This window comes from Salvelinus fontinalis, chromosome 1, assembly GCF_029448725.1.
Source record: "Salvelinus fontinalis isolate EN_2023a chromosome 1, ASM2944872v1, whole genome shotgun sequence".
NCBI lineage: Eukaryota > Metazoa > Chordata > Actinopteri > Salmoniformes > Salmonidae > Salvelinus > Salvelinus fontinalis.
The window spans coordinates 20,269,003-20,292,465 of NC_074665.1; the positions used below are offsets into that span (position 1 = coordinate 20,269,003).

Genomic DNA, 23,463 nt, shown 5'->3' on the forward strand with positions numbered 1-23,463 from the left:
TTATTGCATAACTGTAATAAATCGGATTACTTTTAAATGGATACGAATGGTTGGGTAATATTCCTTGAATTATTATTTGGTGTATGATCTAATGGTAAAAGTACTACACATAGCTTATATGCTCGGCCTCTAACTGTGCAGCTCTGAGCTGAGGATAACTCAATCATTAAATGCTGGGACATTGATTGCAGGATATTAGCTCTTTGTCTCTCAGCCTGTTAATATTAGGGTTATGTTGGACACATGTAACTTATAGTATTCCGAGTGGTGACCCAAGTCTCGCTACCTTGACTAGAACCATCGGATTCGCTTTTGGGCCTATAGCATTCACATGATATTGGAGTCCGATTGAATATTATATTATGGTCTTATTGCTCCTACACTAATCTCTGTCATCAGACGGAGTGGATTTTCACTCTTTTACAGGGGTCTTAGAAAACATAGATCACAAAAAGTCTTAACAAGTGTTAGAAACACATCAAAACACAATAATGTGGAAGTAAAGAACCCTGCCAAATAATATCAATGCTTATTATTTAGTTTTGGAGAAATGTTTTGCAATATGGGTTGGAATAATACATTATGACCTTTCTCTTGCATTTCGAAGATGATGGTACAAAAAAATTCAAAATAACGTGTTTTTCTTCTTCTTTGTATTATCTTTTACCAGATCTATTGTGTTACATTCTACTACATTCATTTCACATTTTCACAAACTTCAAAGTGTTTCCTTTCAAATGGTACCAGGAATATGCATATCCTTGCTTCAGGGCCTGAGCTGCAGGCAGTTAGATTTGAGGCAAATTTTAGGCGAAAATTGAAAAAAAGATGCAGTTGGCCCAGAACAAAGAGGCACGTCTTACTCTTCATTGTAATCAGAGGGTGAATATCAATAATATGCATGCCAGTCTCTCTTGGCTAAGAGTTGAGGGAAGACTGCATCGCTTCTTGTTTGTATTAGAAACATGAATGTGTTGGAAATTCCAAATAGTTTGCATAGTCAACTTACACACACCACTGACACACACACACTTACCCCACCAGACATGCCACCAGGGGTCTTTTTCACAGTCCCCAGGTCCAGAACAAATTCAAGGAAACGTACAATATTATAAAGAGCCATGGATCTCCCTTTCATCTCATATTGCTCAAGTGAACAGCAAACCTGGTTGTAAAAAACAAATAAAGCAACACCTCACGGCACAACGCCTCTCCCCTATGTGACCTACTTGTTCTATGTATGTGCTGACGTATAATATCAAAAATAAGCATTGCCTAATACCTTGTAATTCCATTAAAAACTTCCTCATATCTTTAAGCTGAGGAGAGAGGATAATGAATGTTCAGTAACAAGTAAATGTAGACCTACCAATTAGTTAGTGTTTTTACATGTTATTTTATTAATTAGTAAAGATGCACTATGCAGAAAGCGCTAATTCTAATAGTTTGCCTAATTTCAGTTTGTGACTAAACAAGCAACTATAGTGTAGAGAATCATTGTACCATCTAAACCGCTGTGAAATATATTTTCCATAACCAAAAATATTGTATTTTCAGCTGCTTGATGCTGGTGTACAAAACCAAAAGTAAAAGAGGCAAAAACTAAATTTAAGAACGGGAAGCATAAAATAGAGCACATAGAACAGATCTACCACTTCTTAGACTTGCTTTCAATGAAAATGACAGATCTATAACTCACATGTAAATTTGGTTGGGTCACCCAAAAAGTTACATATTGCAGCTTTAAGTGATTAAAACTCGTAATTGGTAACAGAATTTCTGAACAATCTGTAACGTAATTACTGCAATTACTGCAAACGTAATTACTGTCATCTGTCGGTCAAAGCAAAACTGGGAAAACAGTATGAACAACCCCTCCCCCCCCCATCTCCTCTCTCTCTCCCTCTCTCTCTCTCTACTCTCTCTCTCCTCTCTCATCTCTCTCTCTCTCTCTCTCTCTCTCTCTCTCTCTCTCTTCTCTCTCCCTCTCTCTCCTCTCTCTCTCTCTCTCTCTCTCTCTCTCTCTCTCTCTCTCTCTCCTCTCTCTCTCTCTCATCTCTCTCTCTCTCTCTCTTCTCTCTCTCTCTCCTCTTCTCTCTCTCTCTCTCTCTCTCTCTCTCTCTCTCTCTCTCTCTCTCTCTCTCTCTCTCTCTCTCTCTCTCTCTCTCTCTCTCCATTTAATGTTACCTCTCCAGACTCTTACTGACACCGACCCATGAGCCTCCTCTCTTTCCATTTACTGTAACCAGCATTTGCGCCCACTGAGCACCGACCAACACCGGATGTCCATGGACATTGAAAAATAGTTTACATTTGGTCAGTTCGCCCTGGCTTTGATTTCAACGTCGTCATTTGGGGCCGGATCGGCCTAGATTTCCATGTCCACCGATGTTGATTTTTTGTCCGTTCCGGCCTTGATTTGGTGCGAACGTAGACGTCCATGATTGGTGACCGGAACCAAATCTGAACCAATCATATATGTCTATGTTTCACCAGTTTAGACAGTACAGTACAGTACAGCACAGCACGCTAGAGTAGAGTACAGTATAATGTACTGTATTGTACTGTACTCTACTGTATTGTTTTGTACTGAACTATACTTTACTGTACTCTATTCTACTGTACTGTCCAAACTTGTGAAACATAGACGTCTAGGATTGATTCAGATTTCCAAATTCGGTCTTGTTTAGGGATGGAGCTCATTAGAATAATAGCCCGTGTGTAGAATAATACCCAAATATGCAAAGGATGATATTGCATATTTCTACCTTTGTGTACCTATTCAGATACATCACCATGAAGAGAATGACATTCATATCCATAATTATACAGATCAGCGACCCATGATGTAATTCCTTTTCTGTAATTCAGTTACTGGGTGTAAATCCACTCCACTTGCTGTAGTTCAAGAACCAAAATATATATTTTTCAATCTCAAGGTGGCATGTCATAGCTGACACCCCATTCTTTCTGCAGAAATGGTCACCTCACTTCAAGTCCTGAGGAAACTATGCAGTCATTTAGTTTTTTTGTGTATTATTTCTTACATTGTTAGCCCAGAAAATCTTAAGTGTTAATACATACAGCCGGGAAGAACTATTGGATATAAGAGTGACATCAACTTACCAACATTACGACCCGGAATGCGACTTTCCCGAAGCGGATCCTTTGTTCGAACCTCCACCCTGGACATTGGATCTAATCCCAGAGGCCGACCAAAAACCACGTCGTCACCGCAGGAGAAGCAGATGGAGCGGCCTCCTGGTCAGACTGAGAAGGCGAGCACACCACCCACCGCTTCCGAGCATATTAGTAGCCAATGTCCAGTCTCAAGACAACAAGATGGACGAAATTAGGGCACGAGTTGCCTTCCAGAGAGACATCAGAGATTGTAACATTCTCTATTTCACGGAAACAAGGCTCACCCGGGTTATGTTGTCAGAGTCGGTACAGTCACCGGGGTTCTTCATGCGTAGCGCCGACCGAAACAAACATCTCCTTGGTAAGAAGAAGGGCGGGGGTGTGTGCCTCATGATTATCAACTCATGGTGTAACAATAACAACATACAGTCCTTTTGTTCACCTGGCCTAGAATTCCTTACAAATGCCGACCACATTATCTCCCAAGAGAATTCTCTTCAATTATAGTCGTGTATATCCCCCCCACGTCACGTCACGGACACCAACGTCTTGCTTCGATACAAGCTAAACACCTTCTTTGCCCGCTTTGAGGATAATACAGTGCATCCGACGCGGCCCGCTAACAAGGACCCCCTCTCCTTCTCTGTGGCCGACGTAAGACATTTAAACATGTTAACCCTTGCAAGGCTGCTGGCCCAGACGGCATCCCTAGCCGCGTTCTCGGACATATTCAATCGCTCCTATCCCAGTCTGCTTTCCCCACAGGCTTCAAGATGGCTACCATTGTTCCTGTACCAAAGAAGGCAAAGATAACTGAACTAAATGACTATCGCCCCGTGACACTCACTTCTGTCATCATGAAGTGCTTTGAGAGACTAGTCAAGGATCATATCACCTCCACCTTACCTGCCACCCTAGACCCACTTCAGTTTGCATACCGCCCCAACAGGTCCACAGACGATGCAATCGCCATCACACTGCTCACTGCCTGTAAGAATGCTGTTCATTGACTACAGCTCAGCATTCAACACCATAGAGCCCTCCAAGCTCATCATTAGGCTCGAGATCCTGGTTCTCAACCCCGCCCTGTGCAGTTGGTTTCTGGAATTTCTGACAGGCCGCCCCCAGGTGGTGAAGGTAGGAAACGACATCTCCACTTCGCTGATCCTCAACACTGAGGCCCCACAAGGGTGCGTGCTCAGCCCCCTCCTGTACTCCCTGTTCACCCATGACTGCGTGGCCATGCTAGCCTCCAACTCAATCATCATGTTTGCAGACGACACAACAGTAATGGGCTTGATTACCAACAACGACGAGACAGCCTACAGGGAGGAGGTGAGGGCACTCGGAGAGTGGTATCAGGAAAACAACCTTTCACTCAACGTCAACAAAACAAAAGAGATGATCGTGGACTTCAGGAAACAGGAGAGGGAGCACCCCCCATCCACATCAATGAGACAGCAGTGGAGAAGAAAGTTTTAAGTTCCTAGGCGTACACATCACGGACAAACTGAAATGGTCTACCCACACAGACAGCGTGGTGAAGAAGGCACAACATCACCTCTTCAACCTTAGGAGGCTGAAGAAATTTGGCCTGTCACCTAAAACCCTCACAAACTTTTACAAATGCACAATAGAGAGCATCCTGTTGGGCTGTATCACCGCCTGATATGGCAACTGCACCGCCCTCAACCGTAAGGCTCTCCAGAGGGTAGTGCGGTCTGCACAACGTATCACCGTGGGCAAACTACCTGCCCTCCAGGACACCTACTGCACCCGATGTCACAGGAAGGCCAAAAAGATCATCAAGGACAACAACCACCCGAGCCACTGCCTGTTCACCTCTCTATCATCCAGAAGGCAAGGTCAGTACAGGTGGATCAAAGCTGGGACCGAGAGACTGAAAAACAGCTTCTATCTAAAGACCATCAGACTGTTAAACATCCATCACTAACATAGAGAGGCTGCCATAGAGAGGCTGCTGCCAACATACAGACTCAAATCTCTGGCCACTTTAATAAATTGATTTAATAAAGGTATCGATAATCACTTCAAGTAATGCCACTTTAATAATGTTTACATATCCTACATTGCTCATCTCATATGTGTGTATACTGTCTTTCATACCATCTATTGCATCTTTCCTATGCCGCGCAGCCATCGCTCATTCATATATTTGTATGTACATATTCTTATTTATCCCTTTACACTTGTGTGCATAAGGTAGTTGTTGTGAATTTGTTAGATTACTTGTTAGATATTACTGCACTGTCGGAACTAGAAGCACAAGCATTTAGCTACACTCGCATTAATATCTGCTTACCATGTGTATGTGACAAATACAATTTGATTTGATATTTAAGAGTTTTTGGAAAATGTGGTCGCATAAGAAACTGAGGGAGATTTTACCATAGTTCTCTTACCAAACTTTACATCTGCACAGTTCTTCCAGTCAATGTGTTTTTATGAAATGTCCTGTGCACATTGTTCAAAATAGTCCTTGTGCATAGAGTTGTATGGTTTGTTAAACTGTGAAATCAATAGCTTTTGTTTGGAATACATTCTAAAGTGGAATTCCGTTTATTGTGGAATTGCCCTTGTCTTTCTCTTACCTCTTGCTTCCTCATCACACACACACACACACACACACACACACACACACACACACACACACACACACACACACACACACACACACACACACACACACACACACACACACACACACACTGAGCTGCATTGTTTGTAACCTCACTGCAGCCTCTTTCTTCCTCTTTTTCTTCATTAACTTCACCCAGTGGTGGAAAAAGTACCCAATTGTCATACTTGCATAAAATTAAAGATCACTTAGAAAATGACTCAGGTTAAAGTGAAAGTTACCCAGTAAAATACTACTTGAGTAAAAGTCTAAGAGTATTTGGTTTGAGATATCAACAGTAAATGTAATTGATAAAATATACTTTAGTATCAAAACTGAAAGTAAAAGTATAAATGATTTCAAATTCCTTTAAGCAAACCAGACAGCACTATTTTCCTGTTTTGTTATTTACGGATAGGCAGGGGCACACTCCAAAACTTACACATCCTTTACAAACAAATAAGTGGGTTAATTTGACCATTTTCCTGTCCTGCTAAGCATTCAAAATGTACTTTTGGGTGTCAGGGAAAATGTGTGGAGTAAAAAGTACATTTATTTTCTTTTGGAATGTAGTGAAGTAAAAGTTAAAGTAGTATTTTAAAGTATTTTTACTTACAGTGCATTCGGAAAGTATGCAGACCCCTTGACTTTTTCCACATTTTGTTACGTTACAGCCTTATTCTAAAATTGATAAAAACGTTTTTTCCCCTCATCAATCTACACACAATAGCCCATAATGACAAACAAAAACAGTTTTTTGAATATCACATTTACATAAGTATTCAGACCCTTTACTTAGTACTTTGTTGAAGCACCTTTGGCAACAATTACAGCCTTGAGTCTTCTTGGGTATGACTCTACAAGCTTGCCACACCTGTATTTGCTCTCCCGTTCTTCTCTGCAGATGCTCTCAAGCTCTGTCAGGTAGGATGGGGAGCAAAGCTGCACAGCTATTTTCATGTCTCTCCAGAGATGTTCGATCGGGTTCAAGTCCTGGCTCTGGCTGGGCCACTCAAGGACATTCAGAGAAGCCACTCCTGCGTTCTCTTGGCTGTATGCTTAGGGTCGTTTGTCCTGTTGGAAAGTGAACTTTCGCCCCAGTCGGCGGTCCTGAGCACTCTGGAGCAGGACCTTTGCTATGTACTTTGCTCCGTTCATCTTTCCCTCGATCCTGACTAGTCTCCCAGTCCCTGCCTCTGAAAAACATCCCCACAGCATGATGCTGCCACCACCATGCTTCACTGTAGGAATGGTGCCAGGTTTCCTCCAGGCATGACGCTTGGCATTCAGGCCAAAGAGTTCCATCTTGGTTTCATCAGACCAGAGAATCTTGTTTCTCATGGTCTTGAGAGACTGAGGAGTGGCTTCCGTCAGGTCACTCTACCATAATGGTCTGATTGGTGGAGTGCTGCGGAGATGGTCGTCCTTCTGGAAGTTTCTCCCATCTCCACACAGGAACTCTGGAGCTCTGACAGAGTAACCATCAGGTTTTTGGTCACCTCCCTGACCAAGGCCCTTCTCCCCCGATTGCTCAGTTTGGCCGTGCGACCAGCTCTAGGAAGAGTCTTGGTGGTTCCAAACTTCTTCCATTTAAGAATGATGGCTACCACTGTTCTTGGGAACCTTCCATGCTGAAGAAATGTTTTGTGAATGGTGTTGTAGAATACTGTAGTAAGATACTGTAGTATGATGCGGTAGTAGGATGTTATAGTAGGATGGTGTGTGTGTCTGTGTCTGTGTGTGTGTGTGTTTGTGGCATCTCCAGGGTGCCTGACCAGGATTAGTTTGTTAATCCCAGTGTGTTAATTTACCAGCACTATACTGTACCTGTCCATCGGCCTGAACCCCTGAACCTCAACCTTAACGCTGCATGTTAGTTATTCCCCCTGTCATTACCGTCATTACCTAGCAGAACCTCTAAACACCAAACTCTCCTCCAATGTGGGGGGGGGGGCGACATGAGAAACTGGCCTTGGAGTGATCCCATGGAGCGGCCTGTTTGTAAATAGGCCCAGGCCTTAGCCATGCTCACACTTCCTCCCCCTGGACAGACCCAGGCGGCAGGAAATGTGGACCGCTGGTCTGTGTGCCAGCGTTGTGTGTGTGTGTGTGTGTGGGTGTGGGTGGGTGGGTGGCCGGGACTAGCTTTGAGCACCATTAACCTCTCAACACCACAAACAGGAGCTGGGGCCTCAGGGGCCCGGGCCCTTTGATGTCCAAAGGCTTTGGATAGTTTGGCTATACAGGGCCACATTGGTACACAACACCACAAGGACACCATATAGCATTTTTTTAATTGTTTTAATCATTTTCGTTGTTGGACATAAAACACTGTAAAATCACCAGTAAATGAGCTCAAAGTAAAAAGGAAATCTGTTCCCAAGTATTCCCACGCATAAATAGAGAGGCATATGCGATCGTATCCCAATGTAATCACTAATCAAGGTTAGAAATTGAAGTTGGGCCGTAGTTCGTTCGACTAACCTAAGGGGGAAAGTGGAGAAGGTCACTGAATGTTACCATATTAACATTTAGATGACCTGTTTTTCCTGCACTTCCCTCTATACTTTATGGACAGAAACGACTTTTTCCGGAGAGGAAATTATAAAGATAGTTGGGCTTAGCCTGTGTTGAACTCATCAGTGGGGTGGAGGGATGGAGGGAGGTAGAGTCTGATGGAAGTGAAGGAGGTAGGGAATGTTGACTGTGCATGTCCCATAAAGAGTAGGAAAGGTGTAGTAGAAGGCAGTTGTAGAAGGCTGTTGTAGAAGACGGTTGTAGAAGGCGGTTGTAGAAGGCGGTTGTAGAAGGCTGTTGTAGAAGGCGGTTGTAGAAGGCTGTTGTAGAAGGCTGTCGTAGAAGGCGGTCGTAGAAGGCCGTCGTAGAAGGCGGTCGTAGAAGGCGGTCGTAGAAGGCGGTCGTAGAAGGCGGTCGTAGAAGGCGGTCGTAGAAGGCCGTCGTAGAAGGCCGTCGTAGAAGGCGGTCGTAGAAGGCCGTCGTAGAAGGCCGTCGTAGAAGGCCGTCGTAGAAGGCCGTCGTAGAAGGCCGTCGTAGAAGGCCGTCGTAGAAGGCGGTTGTAGAAGGCCGTTGTAGAAGGCGGTTGTAGAAAGCGGTTGTAGAAGGCGGTTGTAGAAGGCGGTTGTAGAAGGCGGTTGTAGAAGGCGGTTGTAGAAGGCGGTTGTAGAAGGCGGTTGTAGAAGGCGGTTGTAGAAGGCGGTTGTAGAAGGCGGTTGTAGAAGGCGGTTGTAGAAGGCGGTTGTAGAAGGCGGTTGTAGAAGGCGGTTGTAGAAGGCGGTTGTAGAAGGCGGTTGTAGAAGGCGGTTGTAGAAGGCGGTTGTAGAAGGCGGTTGTAGAAGGCGGTTGTAGAAGGCGGTTGTAGAAGGCGGTTGTAGAAGGCGGTTGTAGAAGTCGGTTGTAGAAGTCGGTTGTAGAAGGCTGTTGTAGAAGGCTGTTGTAGAAGGCGGTTGTAGAAGGCGGTTGTAGAAGGCGGTTGTAGAAGGCTGTTGTAGAAGGCGGTTGTAGATGGCGGTTGTAGAAGGCTGTTGTAGAAGGCGGTTGTAGAAGGCTGTTGTAGAAGGCTGTTGTAGTAGGATGGCGTTGTAGGATGGCGTTGTAGGATGGCGTAGTAATCGTGTACCGCTGACAAAAACTGTAGACGAGACTCACTCATCTCTTCTTTGGCTGCTTAGCTGAGAGACAGACTCTCACTCCTGCTCGCTCTCTCTCGCTCCCTCTCGCTCTCTTGTCTCTCTCTCTGGCTCTGGTCTATCTTTCTTCCACCCTCCCCCCTCTCTCTATCACCCCCACTCCTCTTATACTTATCTTCTCATCTCTCTCTCTCTCCATATCCACTTCTCTTCCTCTCATCTATTTATCTCTCTCTCTCTCCTCCTCTCCTTATCTCCCCAGCATACAGGGGAATGAGCAGGCTGAGGTGGGGAGATGCCTTACGTGGATCGGCAGAACCGGATCTGTGGCTTCCTGGACATTGAGGAGAATGAGAACAGTGGCAAGTTCCTCCGACGCTACTTCATCCTGGACACCAAGGAGGGTAGCCTGGTGTGGTACATGGACAACCCACAGGTAGGACAGCAGGGTAGTAAACACACACAAACACACACACACAGAAGCTGACTGAAGCACAAGCACACATATGCAGAACAGACATACGCACACAAACACACACACACAATGGAAAGTGTAGTTATTGACCAAATACAGTACCAGTCAAAAGTTTGGGCACACCTTTATTTTTACTATTTTCTACATTGTAGAATAATAGTGAAGACATCAAAACTATGAAATAACACATAGAATCATGTAGTAATGAAAAAAGTGTTAAACAAATCAAAATATATGTTATATTTGAGATTCTTCAAAGTAGCCACCCTCTCCCTTGATGACAGCTTTGGACACTCTTGGCATTCTCTCATCCAGCTTTATGAGATAGTCACCTGGAATCCATTTCAATTAACAGGTATGTATGCCGTGTTAAAAGTTCATTTGTGGAATTTATTTCCTTCTTATTGCATTTAAGCCAATCAGTTGTGTTGTGACAAGGTAGGGGTGGTATGTAGAAGATAGCACTATTTGGTAAAAGACCAAGTCCATATTATGGCAAGAACAGCTCAAATAAGCAATTACTTTAAGACAGCAATACTTTAAGACATGAAGGTCAGTCAATCCGGAAAATTTCAAAAATGTTGAAAGTTTCTTCAAGTGCAGTCACAAAAACCATCAAGTACTATAATGAAACTGGCTCTCATGAGGACCACCACAGGAAAGGAAGACCCAGAGTTACCTCTGCTGCAAAGGATAAGTTCATCAGAGGTACTGGCCTCTGAAATTGCAGCCCAAATAAATGCTTCTCAGAGTTCAAGTAACAGACACATCTCAACAATCAACTGTTCAGAGGAGACTGCGTGAATTAGGCCTTAATGGTTGATTTGCTGCAAAGAAACCACTACTAAAAGACACCAATAAGAAGAAGAGAATTGCTTGGGCCAAGAAACACGAGCAATGGACATTAGACCGGTGGAAATCTGTCCTTTGGATGATCTCAGCATGTGTGGTTCCCATCGTGAAGCATGGCGGAGGAGGTGTGATGGTGTGGAGGTCCTTTGCTGGTGACACTGTCTGTGATTTATTTAGAATTCAAAGCATACTTAACCAGCATGGCTACCACAGCATTCTGCAGCGATACGCCATCCCATCTGGTTTGCACTTAGTGGGACTATCAGTTGTTTTTCAACAGGACAATGATCCAACACACCTCCAGGCTGTGTAAGGGCTATTTGACCAAGAAGGAGAGAGATGGAGTGCTGCATCAGATGACCTGGCCTCCACAATCACCCGACCTCAACCTATTTGAGATGGTTTGGGATGAGTTGAACCTCAGTGTGAAGGAAAAGCAGCCAACAAGTGCCCAGCACATGTGGAACTCCTTCAAGACTGTTGGAAAAGCATTCCAGGTGAAGCTGGTTGAGAGAATGCCAAGAGTGTGCAAAGCTGTCATCAAGGCAAAGGGTGGCTACTTTGAAGAATCTAAAATATTAAATATATTTTGATTTGTTTAACACTTTTTTTGGGTTACGACATGATTGCAAATGTGTTATTTCATAGTTCTGATGTCTTTGCTATTATTCTACAATATAGAAAATAGTAAAAATAAAGAAAAAACATTGAATGAGTGGGTGTGTCCAAACTTTTGACTGGTACTGTACATTTCACAGAGGAGATCATGAGTTAGACTATGGTGCTCTCACTGCCCTCAAGTCATCAGTCTCTAATGTCTGCGTGTTTAATCAACACATGCATTTAGGCTGATGTCATTTCTTGAGTGGGCAGCAGCTGACACGGCCCTATGTACTTACAGTATGCACTGGAGTAGGACATTAGCGGTAGGATGAATTTAATAGTTGCTTCTGTTTGGACTGACCTAATCTCATAAAGTATTGGACTGGATTGATCCGTCTGGTCTGGCCAGACCACTCTGGGCCATCAAGAGGAAATGTGTGTGTCGTCGGCTGGGGAGATGATGCTACGTCTGGGGAAACCGAGTCAAGTTACACGTCTGCCCAGACGCCCGTCCGTCCATCTGTCTGTCTGTCCCTCCCCCAGGTCTATACTCTTGTCATGTGTGACATGTGCAAATTCACCTCTGAACTTCTTCTGGGATGCTGTTTTACGCTCCTTCTACACAAAGTATAGCTGCTTGAAAGTATGTACAGTATACTAGTAGAGTAGTGCTTTATGATTTGGGCATTCCTTTCCTTAACATGAAACGACAAGATAAAATAATCATCTTTTCAACGTGATGTAGATGATAACCAGTCAATGAAAACATTGGCGTGAACAGAAACAATCAGACTTAATGTTTTACAGGTCATTTAAATGCATGTAATCTGTTTAGCGGGGAGTGGGAGCTCAGTGAGGAATACCTGTACAAAGACAGACTTGGTCATGACCTCAAAAAATGATATCATTTATTGATGCTGCCCTGGGCTCTGAATTATTCATTTCAGTTTAGTTTCCATCTCCTTCTCCAAGACTTGTAAATCGTTTAATGCCTTCATCACTGTTGAATCCTCTTTTTAGAACCTGCCCAAAGGAGCTGAAAATGTTGGCTCCCTCAAACTCACCTACATCTCCAAGGTCAGTCAAGTTGTCCAATAATGTTGTTGAATTAAATCCTGTCTGACAGACACAGACATGGCCAACCACAGTCTTAGGTGTGAACATCTGTCTCATTCTTTCTCTCGCTCTCTCTCACTATTTCTCTCTTTCTCTCTCTCTCTCTCTCTCTCCCTCTCTCTCACTATTTCTCTCTCTCGCTCTCTCTCTTGCCCCCTCTAGGTGAGTGATGCCACAAAGCTGCGACCAAAGGCGGAGTTCTGCTTCGGTAAGTCCCTCAACCTTTGGATTTGATTCAGTGTTTGGAAAACACTGTACATTACTGTTAGTTGTGTATATGAGTATGTTTGTGTATTGTCTCTCTAGCAGTGTGCTGTCTGGGGGGTTCTGTGAAGGAGGAAGCAGTGGGAGGAAAGTGTGTGTGGGGGGGGGGGGGGGGGGGGGGGGGGGGGGGCGCTTGTCTAGGGAGCGTGGGGGGGTGGGAGTAGGGGGCAGCTTGTAGTAAAGACACCGTTGACCTTTAGCTATTGAACTAGAATGATTCTATTTAGTTCACTAAGGTCGATGATGTGAGCCCCTCGTCAGTAATTGTTTCACTGTTCAACTGTCCCCTCTTTCCATAGATTCCCTCCCCCCTCCCTCCCTCGCGGGGGTTTGAATGGGACCATTTTCTGTATGAAGTGCTGTTGTTCAACAGGCCCTTTGTCCCTCAGCGGCCCCAGTCAGGAGTATACAGTAGCTCCCCCACTCAATAGAAGGAAGCAGTAGGATGACCCACCGGTGACCGCCAAGAGCTGGCTCGACCCAACCATGTTGTTCGATGAGCGGGGGTGTCGAGTTTGGGGCATGGGTGGGGGTCTTTCCTGCATGACAGGATGCTGGAGTCCAAATCGGAACCCCCCTCTCTAAAACTCTGGGATATTTTTAACCTAGGTATTTGCATGATCCAGGTCCACTTTTGGATAGTCTCATCAATCTATTCCACTACTGTAGTTTTAGGATTACCTGACTGTCCAAGTATGAGGTCAACCTACCTCAGCCCTGACTGAGTCTAGTGTGTGTGTGCACGTGCGTTTGCATTTGAGTGTGTGGGCTGGTGTGCTCTGGTGAATCATTGTGAGGATCATAAAACTGAGACGTTTAATAGGACGGTGGAAGCCAGTCCACTGGTATTATGTGTCCTTGAATAGGACGGTGGAAGACAGTCCACTGGTATTATGTCTCCTTGAATAGGACGGTGGAAGACAGTCCACTGGGATTATGTCTCCTTGAATAGGACGGTGGAAGACAATCCACTGGGATTATGTCTCCTTGAATAGGACGGTGGAAGACAGTCCACTGGTATTATGTCTCCTTGAATAGGACGGTGGAAGACAGTCCACTGGTATTATGTCTCCTTGAATAGGACGGTGGAAGACAGTCCACTGGAATTATGTCTCCTTGAATAGGACGGTGGAAGACAGTCCACTGGTATTATGTCTCCTTGAATAGGACGGTGGAAGACAATCCACTGGGATTACGTCTCCTTGAATAAGACGGTGGAAGACAATCCACTGGTATTATGTCTCCTTGAATAGGACGGTGGAAGACAGTCCACTGGTATTATGTCTCCTTGAATAGGACGGTGGAAGACAGTCCACTGGTATTATGTCTCCTTGAGTAGGACGGTGGAAGACAATCCACTGGGATTATGTCTCCTTGAATAGGACGGTGGAAGACAATCCACTGGGATTATGTCTCCTTGAGTAGGACGGTGGAAGACAGTCCACTGTTATTATGTCTCCTTGAGTAGGACGGTGGAAGACAATCCACTGGGATTATGTCTCCTTGAATAGGACGGTGGAAGACAGTCCACTGAAATTACGTCTCCTTGAATAGGACGGTGGAAGACAGTCCACTGATATTATGTCTCCTTGAATAGGACGGTGGAAGACAGTCCACTGTTATTATGTCTCCTTGAGTAGGACGGTGGAAGACAATCCACTGGGATTATGTCTCCTTGAATAGGACGGTGGAAGACAATCCACTGGGATTATGTCTCCTTGAATAGGACGGTGGAAGACAATCCACTGGGATTATGTCTCCTTGAATAAGACGGTGGAAGACAATCCACTGGGATTATGTCTCCGTTAGGGATGGGAAACATAATACTGCCGGACAAAGGTTGTGTTCCAAATGCCACCCTATTCCTGATAGGGAGAAGGGGGATATTTGGGATGCATGGAAATGTCTCTCTGGATTCTGAACATGGGACTCAGCCGAGCACTCGAAACAGCATGTGTCAGACTACTTGGCAGAAATATGTTACTGAAATACAGAGATGCATAATTAAACTCTGCTAATGGGCCTAACTGACAGAACTGCTGCTGTGGCGCTTAAAGGCGCTGCATGGTCAATCCAACGTCTGCATTGGCCATGCAGCGTTGACGGTGATAGTGCCTCTGCAGAAGGCAGGGCATTCATACTTGTTGCTATTCGCGGAGCAGGGCAGAGCTGTTGTGAAGGAAGTTGTCAGGGAAGTGAGTTTGTGTTTATACAGGACCTCCCGCCCCACCTACCATCAACCAGTCATGTCAATGCGAAGCTATTGATTTGGGAGGCGCATGGCAATGCAGTACGGAGCACAATTTGGCCTCTGGAGGCGCGGCAATTGCGTCACGCCATTCATACGGCGGCCCGAACACATTTTGGGATCAAGGATACAGTGCATTCAGAAAGTATTCAGACCCCTTGACTTTTTCCACATTTTGTTACATCTCTCTGCCTCTCTCTCTCCCCCTCTCTCTCTGCCCCTCTCTCCCCCTCTCTCCCCCTCTCTCTCTGCCCCTCTCTCCCTCTCTCTCTCTCCCCAGTCATCAATGCTGGTATGAGGAAGTTCTACCTCCAGGCCAATGATCAGCAGGATCTGGTAGAGTGGGTCAACGTGCTCAACAACGCCACCAAGATCACAGTGAGTCCCCTGCCCTGTCTCTTGTCATAAGTCTCCCGTAGTACAAGACCGCTTCCATCTCAACGCCGGCTAGGAAGGGACCTGTGATTCAGAATTAGGATGTGTTATCCCAGTTCAGCTGGCGTGAGTGACTGGGATGGAGGAGGATGACAAGGCCGGCATACCTCACGTGTGTCTACTGTCAAGTCAACAGTGGAGAGAAAGACATTATGAAGCACTAATCTGCTGGGTCCAGGAGTCCCCTGTCTGTTTCCTACAGGGCATCCAAACCCCTCTGGGCGGGGGATCTGGTCTCTTACTGTGTCACTGAGGGCCACAGCAGCAACCACGGCTTTCTCTGCTCCTCTCCCTCCCATCTGACTAGCCCTCACAGATACAGACACATACACAGACACACACACAGGCACACACACGGACACACACACAGGCAGGCACGTACATACACACACATACTCGCCTTGCACAAATGTAAATGCAAACACACACACAGGCAAGCAAGCACACAGCAAGCAAGCACACACACACACACACACACAGGACAAAGGGGAAGGCGAGTGCTCTGAGTCACGGACTGTCGCTACAGAAAAGGAAGTAACAGGATAGAACAGAACGGGGCAGAACAGAACGGGGCAAGAACAGAACGGGCAGAACAGAACGGGCAGAACAGAACGGGCAGAACAGAACGGGCAGAACAGAACGGGGCAGAACAGAACGGGCAGAACAGAACGGGGCAGAACAGAATGGGGCAGAACAGAACGGGCAGAACAGAACGGGCAGAACAGAACGGGGCAGAACAGAACGGGGCAGAACAGAACGGGGCAGAACAGAACGGGGCAGAACAGAACGGGCAGAACAGAACGGGGCAGAACAGAACGGGGCAGAACAGAACGGGGAAGAACAGAACGGGGCAGAACAGAACGGGCAGAACAGAACGGGGCAGAACAGAACGGGGCAGAACAGAACGGGCAGAACAGAACGGGCAGAACAGAACGGGGCAGAACAGAACGGGGCAGAACAGAACGGGGCAGAACAGAACGGGGCAGAACAGAACGGGCAGAACAGAACGGGCAGAACAGAACGGGGCAGAACAGAACGGGGCAGAACAGAACGGGGCAGAACAGAACGGGGAAAAACAGAACGGGGCAAAACAGAACGGGGCAAAACAGAACGGGAAGAACAGAATGGGGCAGAACAGAACGGGGCAGAACAGAACGGGCAGAACAGAATGGGGCAGAACAGAACGGGAAGAACAGAACGGGAAGAACAGAACGGGGCAGAACAGAACGGGCAGAACAGAACGGGGCAGAACAGAACGGGGCAGAACAGAACGGGGCAGAACAGAACGGGGCAGAACAGAATGGGCAGAACAGAACGGGGCAGAACAGAACGGGGCAGAACAGAACGGGGCAGAACAGAACGGGCAGAACAGAACGGGCAGAACAGAATGGGGCAGAACAGAATGGGGCAGAACAGAACGGGCAGAACAGAACGGGCAGAACAGAACGGGGCAGAACAGAACGGGGCAGAACAGAACGGGGCAGAACAGAACGGGGCAGAACAGGACAGAACAGTGTGCTTTCACTGGGATTCACTGGAGAGGATGTTCCACTCTAATTCCTCTTATAAACTGGGTGGTTCGAGCCCTGAATGCTGATTGACTGACAGCCGTGGTTTATCAGACCGTATACCACGGGTATGACAAAACATTTTTTTTTACTTCTCTAATTATGTTGGTATCCAGTTTATAATAGCAATAAGGTACCTCGGGGGTTGCGTCGTGCCTAAGAACAGCCCTTAGCCTTGGTATATTGGCCATATACCACACCTCCTCGTGCCTTATTGCTTAATTGAACCACATCCATGTATGGAAAATGGACTGGGCGTTAAGTATGAAGTAACATAATAATAAGTTGTGTGATAACTTCACAATACACGCACTGTATTGAAGTCTCATCAAACTCTGTTGACTCATGTTCTCTTTATTGAGTTTAGTCCTGCCGCTGACACTGCAACAAAGTCTCACAGTCCACACAACAAGGTCACGCACACAGACGCACACACACTCACACATATTGTTCCACACACTTCTACAGACGGCTGTCAATGTTTGACACACACACACACACACACACACACACACACACACACACACACACACACACACACACACACACACACACACACACACATACACACACACACACACACACACACACACATACACACACACACGCACACCAATCGATTACCCCAGTCACCACTCAGTGTAGCAGTTTCTCTCTGAGCCCCCAGGCTAGAGTTGATGGAAAATAGACTAACGAGCAGGCAGGGAGTACATCATCATGTCACTACAGAGACCGCTGAGGGACACATCTAACAAGGTTTTGGGGCATGTTGGCCCGATGCACTCTGGGAGTTGATGTTTATTTGACATGTTCCAGGTGCCAAAGTCGGGGGATGGCCAGCCCAGTGCAGAGATGACCCAGGAGGGGCTGGGTGCCACAAAGCAAATCTCCTATAAGACAGAGATCATAGGTGGAGTCCCCATCATCACTGCCACACAGGTAAGGAAGATGCACCAGTCTGGCCCAGCACTAACCAGGCCCTAACCAAACATGAGTACGGTTGCAAACATTCAGGAAACTTTACCAACATTCTCAGATTTTCCAGATGTCCCGGTTGGGATATTCCTGGAATCAAGAAGGAATAAGCAGGATATCCTGGACTCCCTCACCTGGGATTTCTGGAAAACCTGGGGGAGTTTCTGAAAATCTGCAACCCTTAACACGAGTAAATAGACATATCTGACATATGTTTGAAGGCCATTTGCTCAGCTGTGGCTTGGAACAGTTAGGTCAAATCTGTCAAATTAGGGCAGTAACGAGAAACATTCCATAACTGAGTTTTTGTTCCCTTAGTAACTTGATTTTAGCCATGTTAATCAGCTATATAAATAGATGGTCTGACTGAATAGAAATGTCCATGGATCAGGCCATCTTTTAGATAGTGACAGACATTGAGCTTAATGTTCCTCTGAGGAGGAGCTCACTGTGTGGTGTGTTTTCTGGTACGTATGAGCGGTACCAGTCATATCCTGTCTTGTGCTGGTATATGGTATGTAGCAAGGCCTCTTAAAAAACACTGGCTGAAAGTGAAAAGTTACATCCAGATGCACAAGCTATGATGTCACTTCCTGTGTGGGCAGTGGCGGTGCAGTGGTCCGGCCTCAACTTCAGCTTATGGAACAGCCAGTGAATTCTCTATCATTATTGTTTGCTGTTACCACACATTTCTAGTCACTGGAGATGATGATATGGTGGGGGGCTTGCCACACACACGTATGGGATTGTGTGTGTGTGTGTATTTGTATCTGTCTGTCTAACGTGTGTGTGTGTGTGTGTTGGCGTGCCCGATATACTCCCATGCGTGCGTCTGTGCGTTACACTTACATGTGCGTGTCCTGCGGTGCAGGAGCAGGGCGACGGGGGGCAGAACGGAGCAGAGCGGGGGAGCCAGCGGAAGGCCCACAGCCAGCTGCCCTACTTCCTGGGGCGAGGGGCGCAGGACCAGGCTCTCATCAAGGCTGGATACTGTGTGAAGCAGGGAGCCGTGGTGAGTAGAGACGGTACAGACAGTGGGAGAAGTCTTCCCGGTGCTGTAGCACGAGAAGCCCACACTAGGACCATGGTCGCGTTCGTAACGGAACGCAATGGAAAACGTTTCTGTCCGTTTTCTTCCTTGTGTTGCCTAATGAATACATCACAAGCTCAGGAATTCTCCCTCAGCTACAAGCTTTTTATACTAGCGGTATTCCTGGCTGTGTGTGTTTGTCGACCTATAGGATTATGATGTGTTGGAGTTGGATAGCAGCAGGTATCTGACCAGCTGTTTCAGAGGGTGAATTATATCCCTCATCGTTGTCCTGCCTTTGACCTAACTTCTCTTAGCTCTCTGTTAATGGAACATATTAACCACAGTAATCCAGCCATTCTAAAGCAAACAGTGTCGGAATAGCTATCAATTAGCAGCATTCTTAGCAAGTCAAAAGGATTTGGAGGAGCAGGAAATGTTGCCAGCCATCTGTGATTTGTTTTCCTTTCTCTTCCGCAGATGAAGAACTGGAAGAGGAGATACTTCTTACTGGAGGAGAACGCGGTCAGCTACTTTAAGTCAGACCTGGTTAGTGGGAATGTGGCTCTGTCCTCTCCTCCTTCTGTGGGCGGCTGTGAGCAAGGTGACACACACTCCACACAAAATGACCTTGAGCCGCCCACGCCAACACACACCCACACACAATTCAAAGGAGCTGCCTGACCCCGTTGGCTAGCAGTTTGTCTTTGTTTTCCACCTGTGTTTCACAGACCCCTAGAGCTCCGGACAGACACACACAGATTAGATAAGAGCCGACTCCAGGCCTGTGCATTGTTGCAGGCTCCCAAAGCTCTTGGCACAGCTACTAATAAACAGGACTTCCAAATGGACAAGCTGGGTTTTGATTCATCGTCCACGCTGGCCCAGATTCTCAGCATTTCTATTCTGTACTGTAGCTAGACGAATGCTAGATTGTTGATAAATCTGTTTGTCCCACTCACATTCTGCACCTCCTCTCTCATGGTCTGAGAGGTAGAGAACGAGTTCAGACAAGTTTTCTCCCTCCTTTACTCCCTACGTTTTTAGGATAAGGAGTGGCTTGTGTAGTGAATGAGCTTGTCTCCCATTGGCCCTAACAGATTTTTGTACAATTTAGAATGTTCCACACCACGTATAGCCAAGGGTGTGCAGCATCTTAAATGTATAAGGGCATAAGACGAGACCCAGATGCAGACACGGGAGGCAGATGGTTTGAGTCTTTGATATTTATTATAATCCAAAAGGGGTAGGCAAGATAATGGTCGTGGACAGGCAAAAGGTCAAAACCAGTTCAGAGTCCAGGAGGTACAGCGTGGCAGGCAGGCTCGAGGTCAAGGCAGGCAGAATGGTTAGGCAGGCAGGTACAGAGTCCAGAAACAGACAAGGGTCAAAACTGGGAGGACTAGCATAAAGAGAATAGAAAAAAAGCAGGAACACGGGAAAACCACGCTGGTTGACTTGAACATACAAGACGAACTGGCACAGAGAGACAGGAAACACAGGGATAAATACACCGGGGAAAATAAGCAACACCTGGAGGAGGTGGAGACAATCACAAGGACAGGTGAAACAGATCAGGGCGTGACAAAATCAAGGTGGTGGTGACAAAATCAGGGCGTGGTGGAAAACTGTGTTTTATTAAGACATAGTGCTGGGAAAGTAACCAATTGTCATATCTGAGTAGAAGTAAAGATACCTTTATAGAAAATCACTCTAGCAAAAGTCATCCAGTAAAATACTACTTGAGTAAAAGTCTAAAAGTATTTGGTTTTAATATACTTAAATATCAAAATTAAATGTAATTGCTAAAATATACTTAAGTATTAACAGTAGAAGTATAAATAATTAATTAAATAATTCATAATTAAGTAAACCCATTTAAAAAAAAAAAAACATTTTTACGGATAGCCAGGGGCACACTCGAACACTCAGGCATCATTTACAAACAAAGCATTTTTTTTGTGATTCCCCGAGATCAGAGCCAATAGGGATGACCAGGGATGTTCTCTTGATAAGTGTGTGAATTCGACCATTTTCCTGTTGTGCCAAGCATTAGAAAGGTAACAAGTACTTTTAGGTGTCAGGGAAAATGTATGGAGTAAAAAGTACATTATTTTCTTTAGGAATGTAGTGAAGTAAAATCGAAAGTTGTCAAAAGTATAAATAGTAAAGTAAAGATACCCCCCAAAAATTCTTAAGTAGTACTTTAAAGTATTTTCACTTAAGTAGTACTTTACACCACTGTTAAGACAGTACACATATTTTTCAGTTTTTTCCCCTTCTTCTTGCCATTAAAACTAGTTAAGGAGGAAAATGATACCTTTACAGCCTGAATGGAGGATGCTTTATGTACGAGACGGTCCACGGGGGAAACAAGTGTATTACCGGGAATGCACATTAATCCTAGAATATAGTGCAGATCTAGCGAGTACTATTGGCTGTCTAGACTAGGCCTGGGTGTGTTCTCTCTCCAGACCACTTCATCTCTCCAGCCTCTCCTACTAAAGTACCATTACAGCCTCTAACCCAGGGCCAAAGACATGCAGAGATACGTCTCTTATAGAGATTATGCTGTGTGTGTGTGTGTGTGTGTGTGTGTGTGTGTGTGTGTGTGTGTGTGTGTGTGTGTGTGTGTGTGTGTGTGTGTGTGTGTGTGTGTGTGTGTGTGTGTGTGTGTGGTTATAGGGGAACAGGGGTGTTGCCTTTAGGGATTTTGCATCGCACACTACCGTTCAAAAGTTTGGGGCCACTTAGAAATGTCCTTGTTTTTGAAAAAAAGCAAATGTTTTGTCCATTAAAATAACATCAAATTGATCAGAAATACTGTGTAGACATTATTAATGTTGTAAATGACTATTGTTGTTGGAAACAGCAGATTTTTTAATGGAATATCTACATAGGCGTACAGAGGCCCATTATCAGCAACCATCACTCCTGTGTTCCAATGGCACCTTGTGTCAGCTAATCCAAGTTTATCATTTTAAAAGGCTAATTGATCATTAGAAAACCATTTTGCAATTATGTTAGCACAGCTAAAAACTGTGGTTCTGATTAAAGAAGCAATAAAACTGGCCTTCTTTAGACTTGTCGAGTATCTGGAGCATCAGCATTTGTGTGTTTGATTACAGGCTCAAAATGGCCAGAAACAAAGACCTTTCTTCGAAACTCGTCAGTCTATTCTTGTTCTGAGAAATTAAGGTTATTCCATGTGAGAAATTACCAAGAAACTGATGATCTCCTACAACGCTGTGTACTGCTCCCTTCACAGAACAGCGCAAACTGGCTCTAACCAGAATAGAAAGATGATTGGGAGGCCCCGGTGCACAACTGAGCAAGAGGACAAGTACATTAGAGTGTCTAGTTTGAGAAACAGACGCCTCACAAGTCCTCAACTAGCAGCTTCATTAAATAGTCCTCAATTCTTTCTATTCTGGTTAGAGCCAGTTTGCGCTGTTCTGTGAAGGAAGTAGTACACAGCGTTTTACGACATCTTCAGTTTCTTGCAAAAGGGTTTTATAATGGTCAATTAGCCTTTTAAAATGATAAACTTAGATAAGCTAACACAACGTGCCATTGGAACACAGGAGTGATGGTTGCTGATAATGGGCCTCTGTACGCCTATGTAGATATCCCATAAAAAATAATCAGTTTCCAGCTACAATAGTCATTTACAACATTAATAATGTCTACACTGTATTTCTGATCAATTTGATGTTATTTTAATGGACAAAAAATGAGCTTTTCTTTCAAAAACAAGGACATTTCTAAGTGTGTGTGTGTGTGTGCTGCCGTTGCCCCAGGAGGCTTCCCCTGTGTAACACTACCCTGCTTTATGGTTTAGCAGGATGAGAGAAAGAATTGCATACAATTACAGACTCGCCCTGTGTCTGCGTCAAAAGGCAATTATCTGCAATGAACACTGGTTATAGTATGAATATATATATTATATAAATACCCCAGGATCAGACCTAGGCCCCCTCTCTGCAGCCCCTCTTCTCTTTATTAGGCTTCAATCTGGACAGGGATCCTATTAGTATAGCATAATGCCAATGATCATGAATACTCCCCTTCTACCTTCTCTGTGTCCTCTCTATTCAAGGAACATCAGGAACTAGCTCTTGGGTTGTCATGCTACATTAGGCTTTACTTTTAGGTGTTGCCATGTTGTCATGTTGTCAGGTGAATTACATCTTGTATACATTTTCTGTCTCTTTCTCTCTCTCGCTCTCTCGCTCTCTCGCTCTCTCTCTTGCTCTCTCTCTCTCTCTCTCAGGAGAGGGAGCCTCTGCGTGTGATCCCGCTGAAAGAGGTTCACAAAGTTCAGGAGTGCAAACAGAGGTCAGTGTCTTTTCCACTTTAGACACTGAGCTGGACAGATTGGCTATTGACGCTGACAGGCATAGTGCCAAAGTGAACGGACATGGCATGTCTCGCAAATAGCATCCTATTCCTTATTTAGAACACTGCTTTT

The 23,463-nt window shown here is 45.3% G+C and overlaps 1 protein-coding gene across 5 annotated transcripts in view; it reads left to right on the forward strand.

The window, feature by feature from the left end:
• Positions 1–23,463, forward strand: part of LOC129833347 (pleckstrin homology domain-containing family A member 1-like) — a 34,386-nt gene that overhangs the window by 5,431 nt on the left and 5,492 nt on the right. For all 5 annotated transcript variants that reach the window (XM_055897920.1, XM_055898004.1, XM_055898087.1 and 2 more), the window contains exons 2-9: positions 9,689–9,862; positions 12,377–12,433; positions 12,635–12,680; positions 15,265–15,362; positions 17,804–17,926; positions 18,834–18,974; positions 19,473–19,541; positions 23,266–23,330. In XM_055897920.1, coding sequence (XP_055753895.1) covers positions 9,722–9,862; positions 12,377–12,433; positions 12,635–12,680; positions 15,265–15,362; positions 17,804–17,926; positions 18,834–18,974; positions 19,473–19,541; positions 23,266–23,330 — 740 coding nt within the window. In that variant the 5' untranslated portion in view covers positions 9,689–9,721. The remainder of the gene's footprint in view (positions 1–9,688; positions 9,863–12,376; positions 12,434–12,634; positions 12,681–15,264; positions 15,363–17,803; positions 17,927–18,833; positions 18,975–19,472; positions 19,542–23,265; positions 23,331–23,463) is intronic.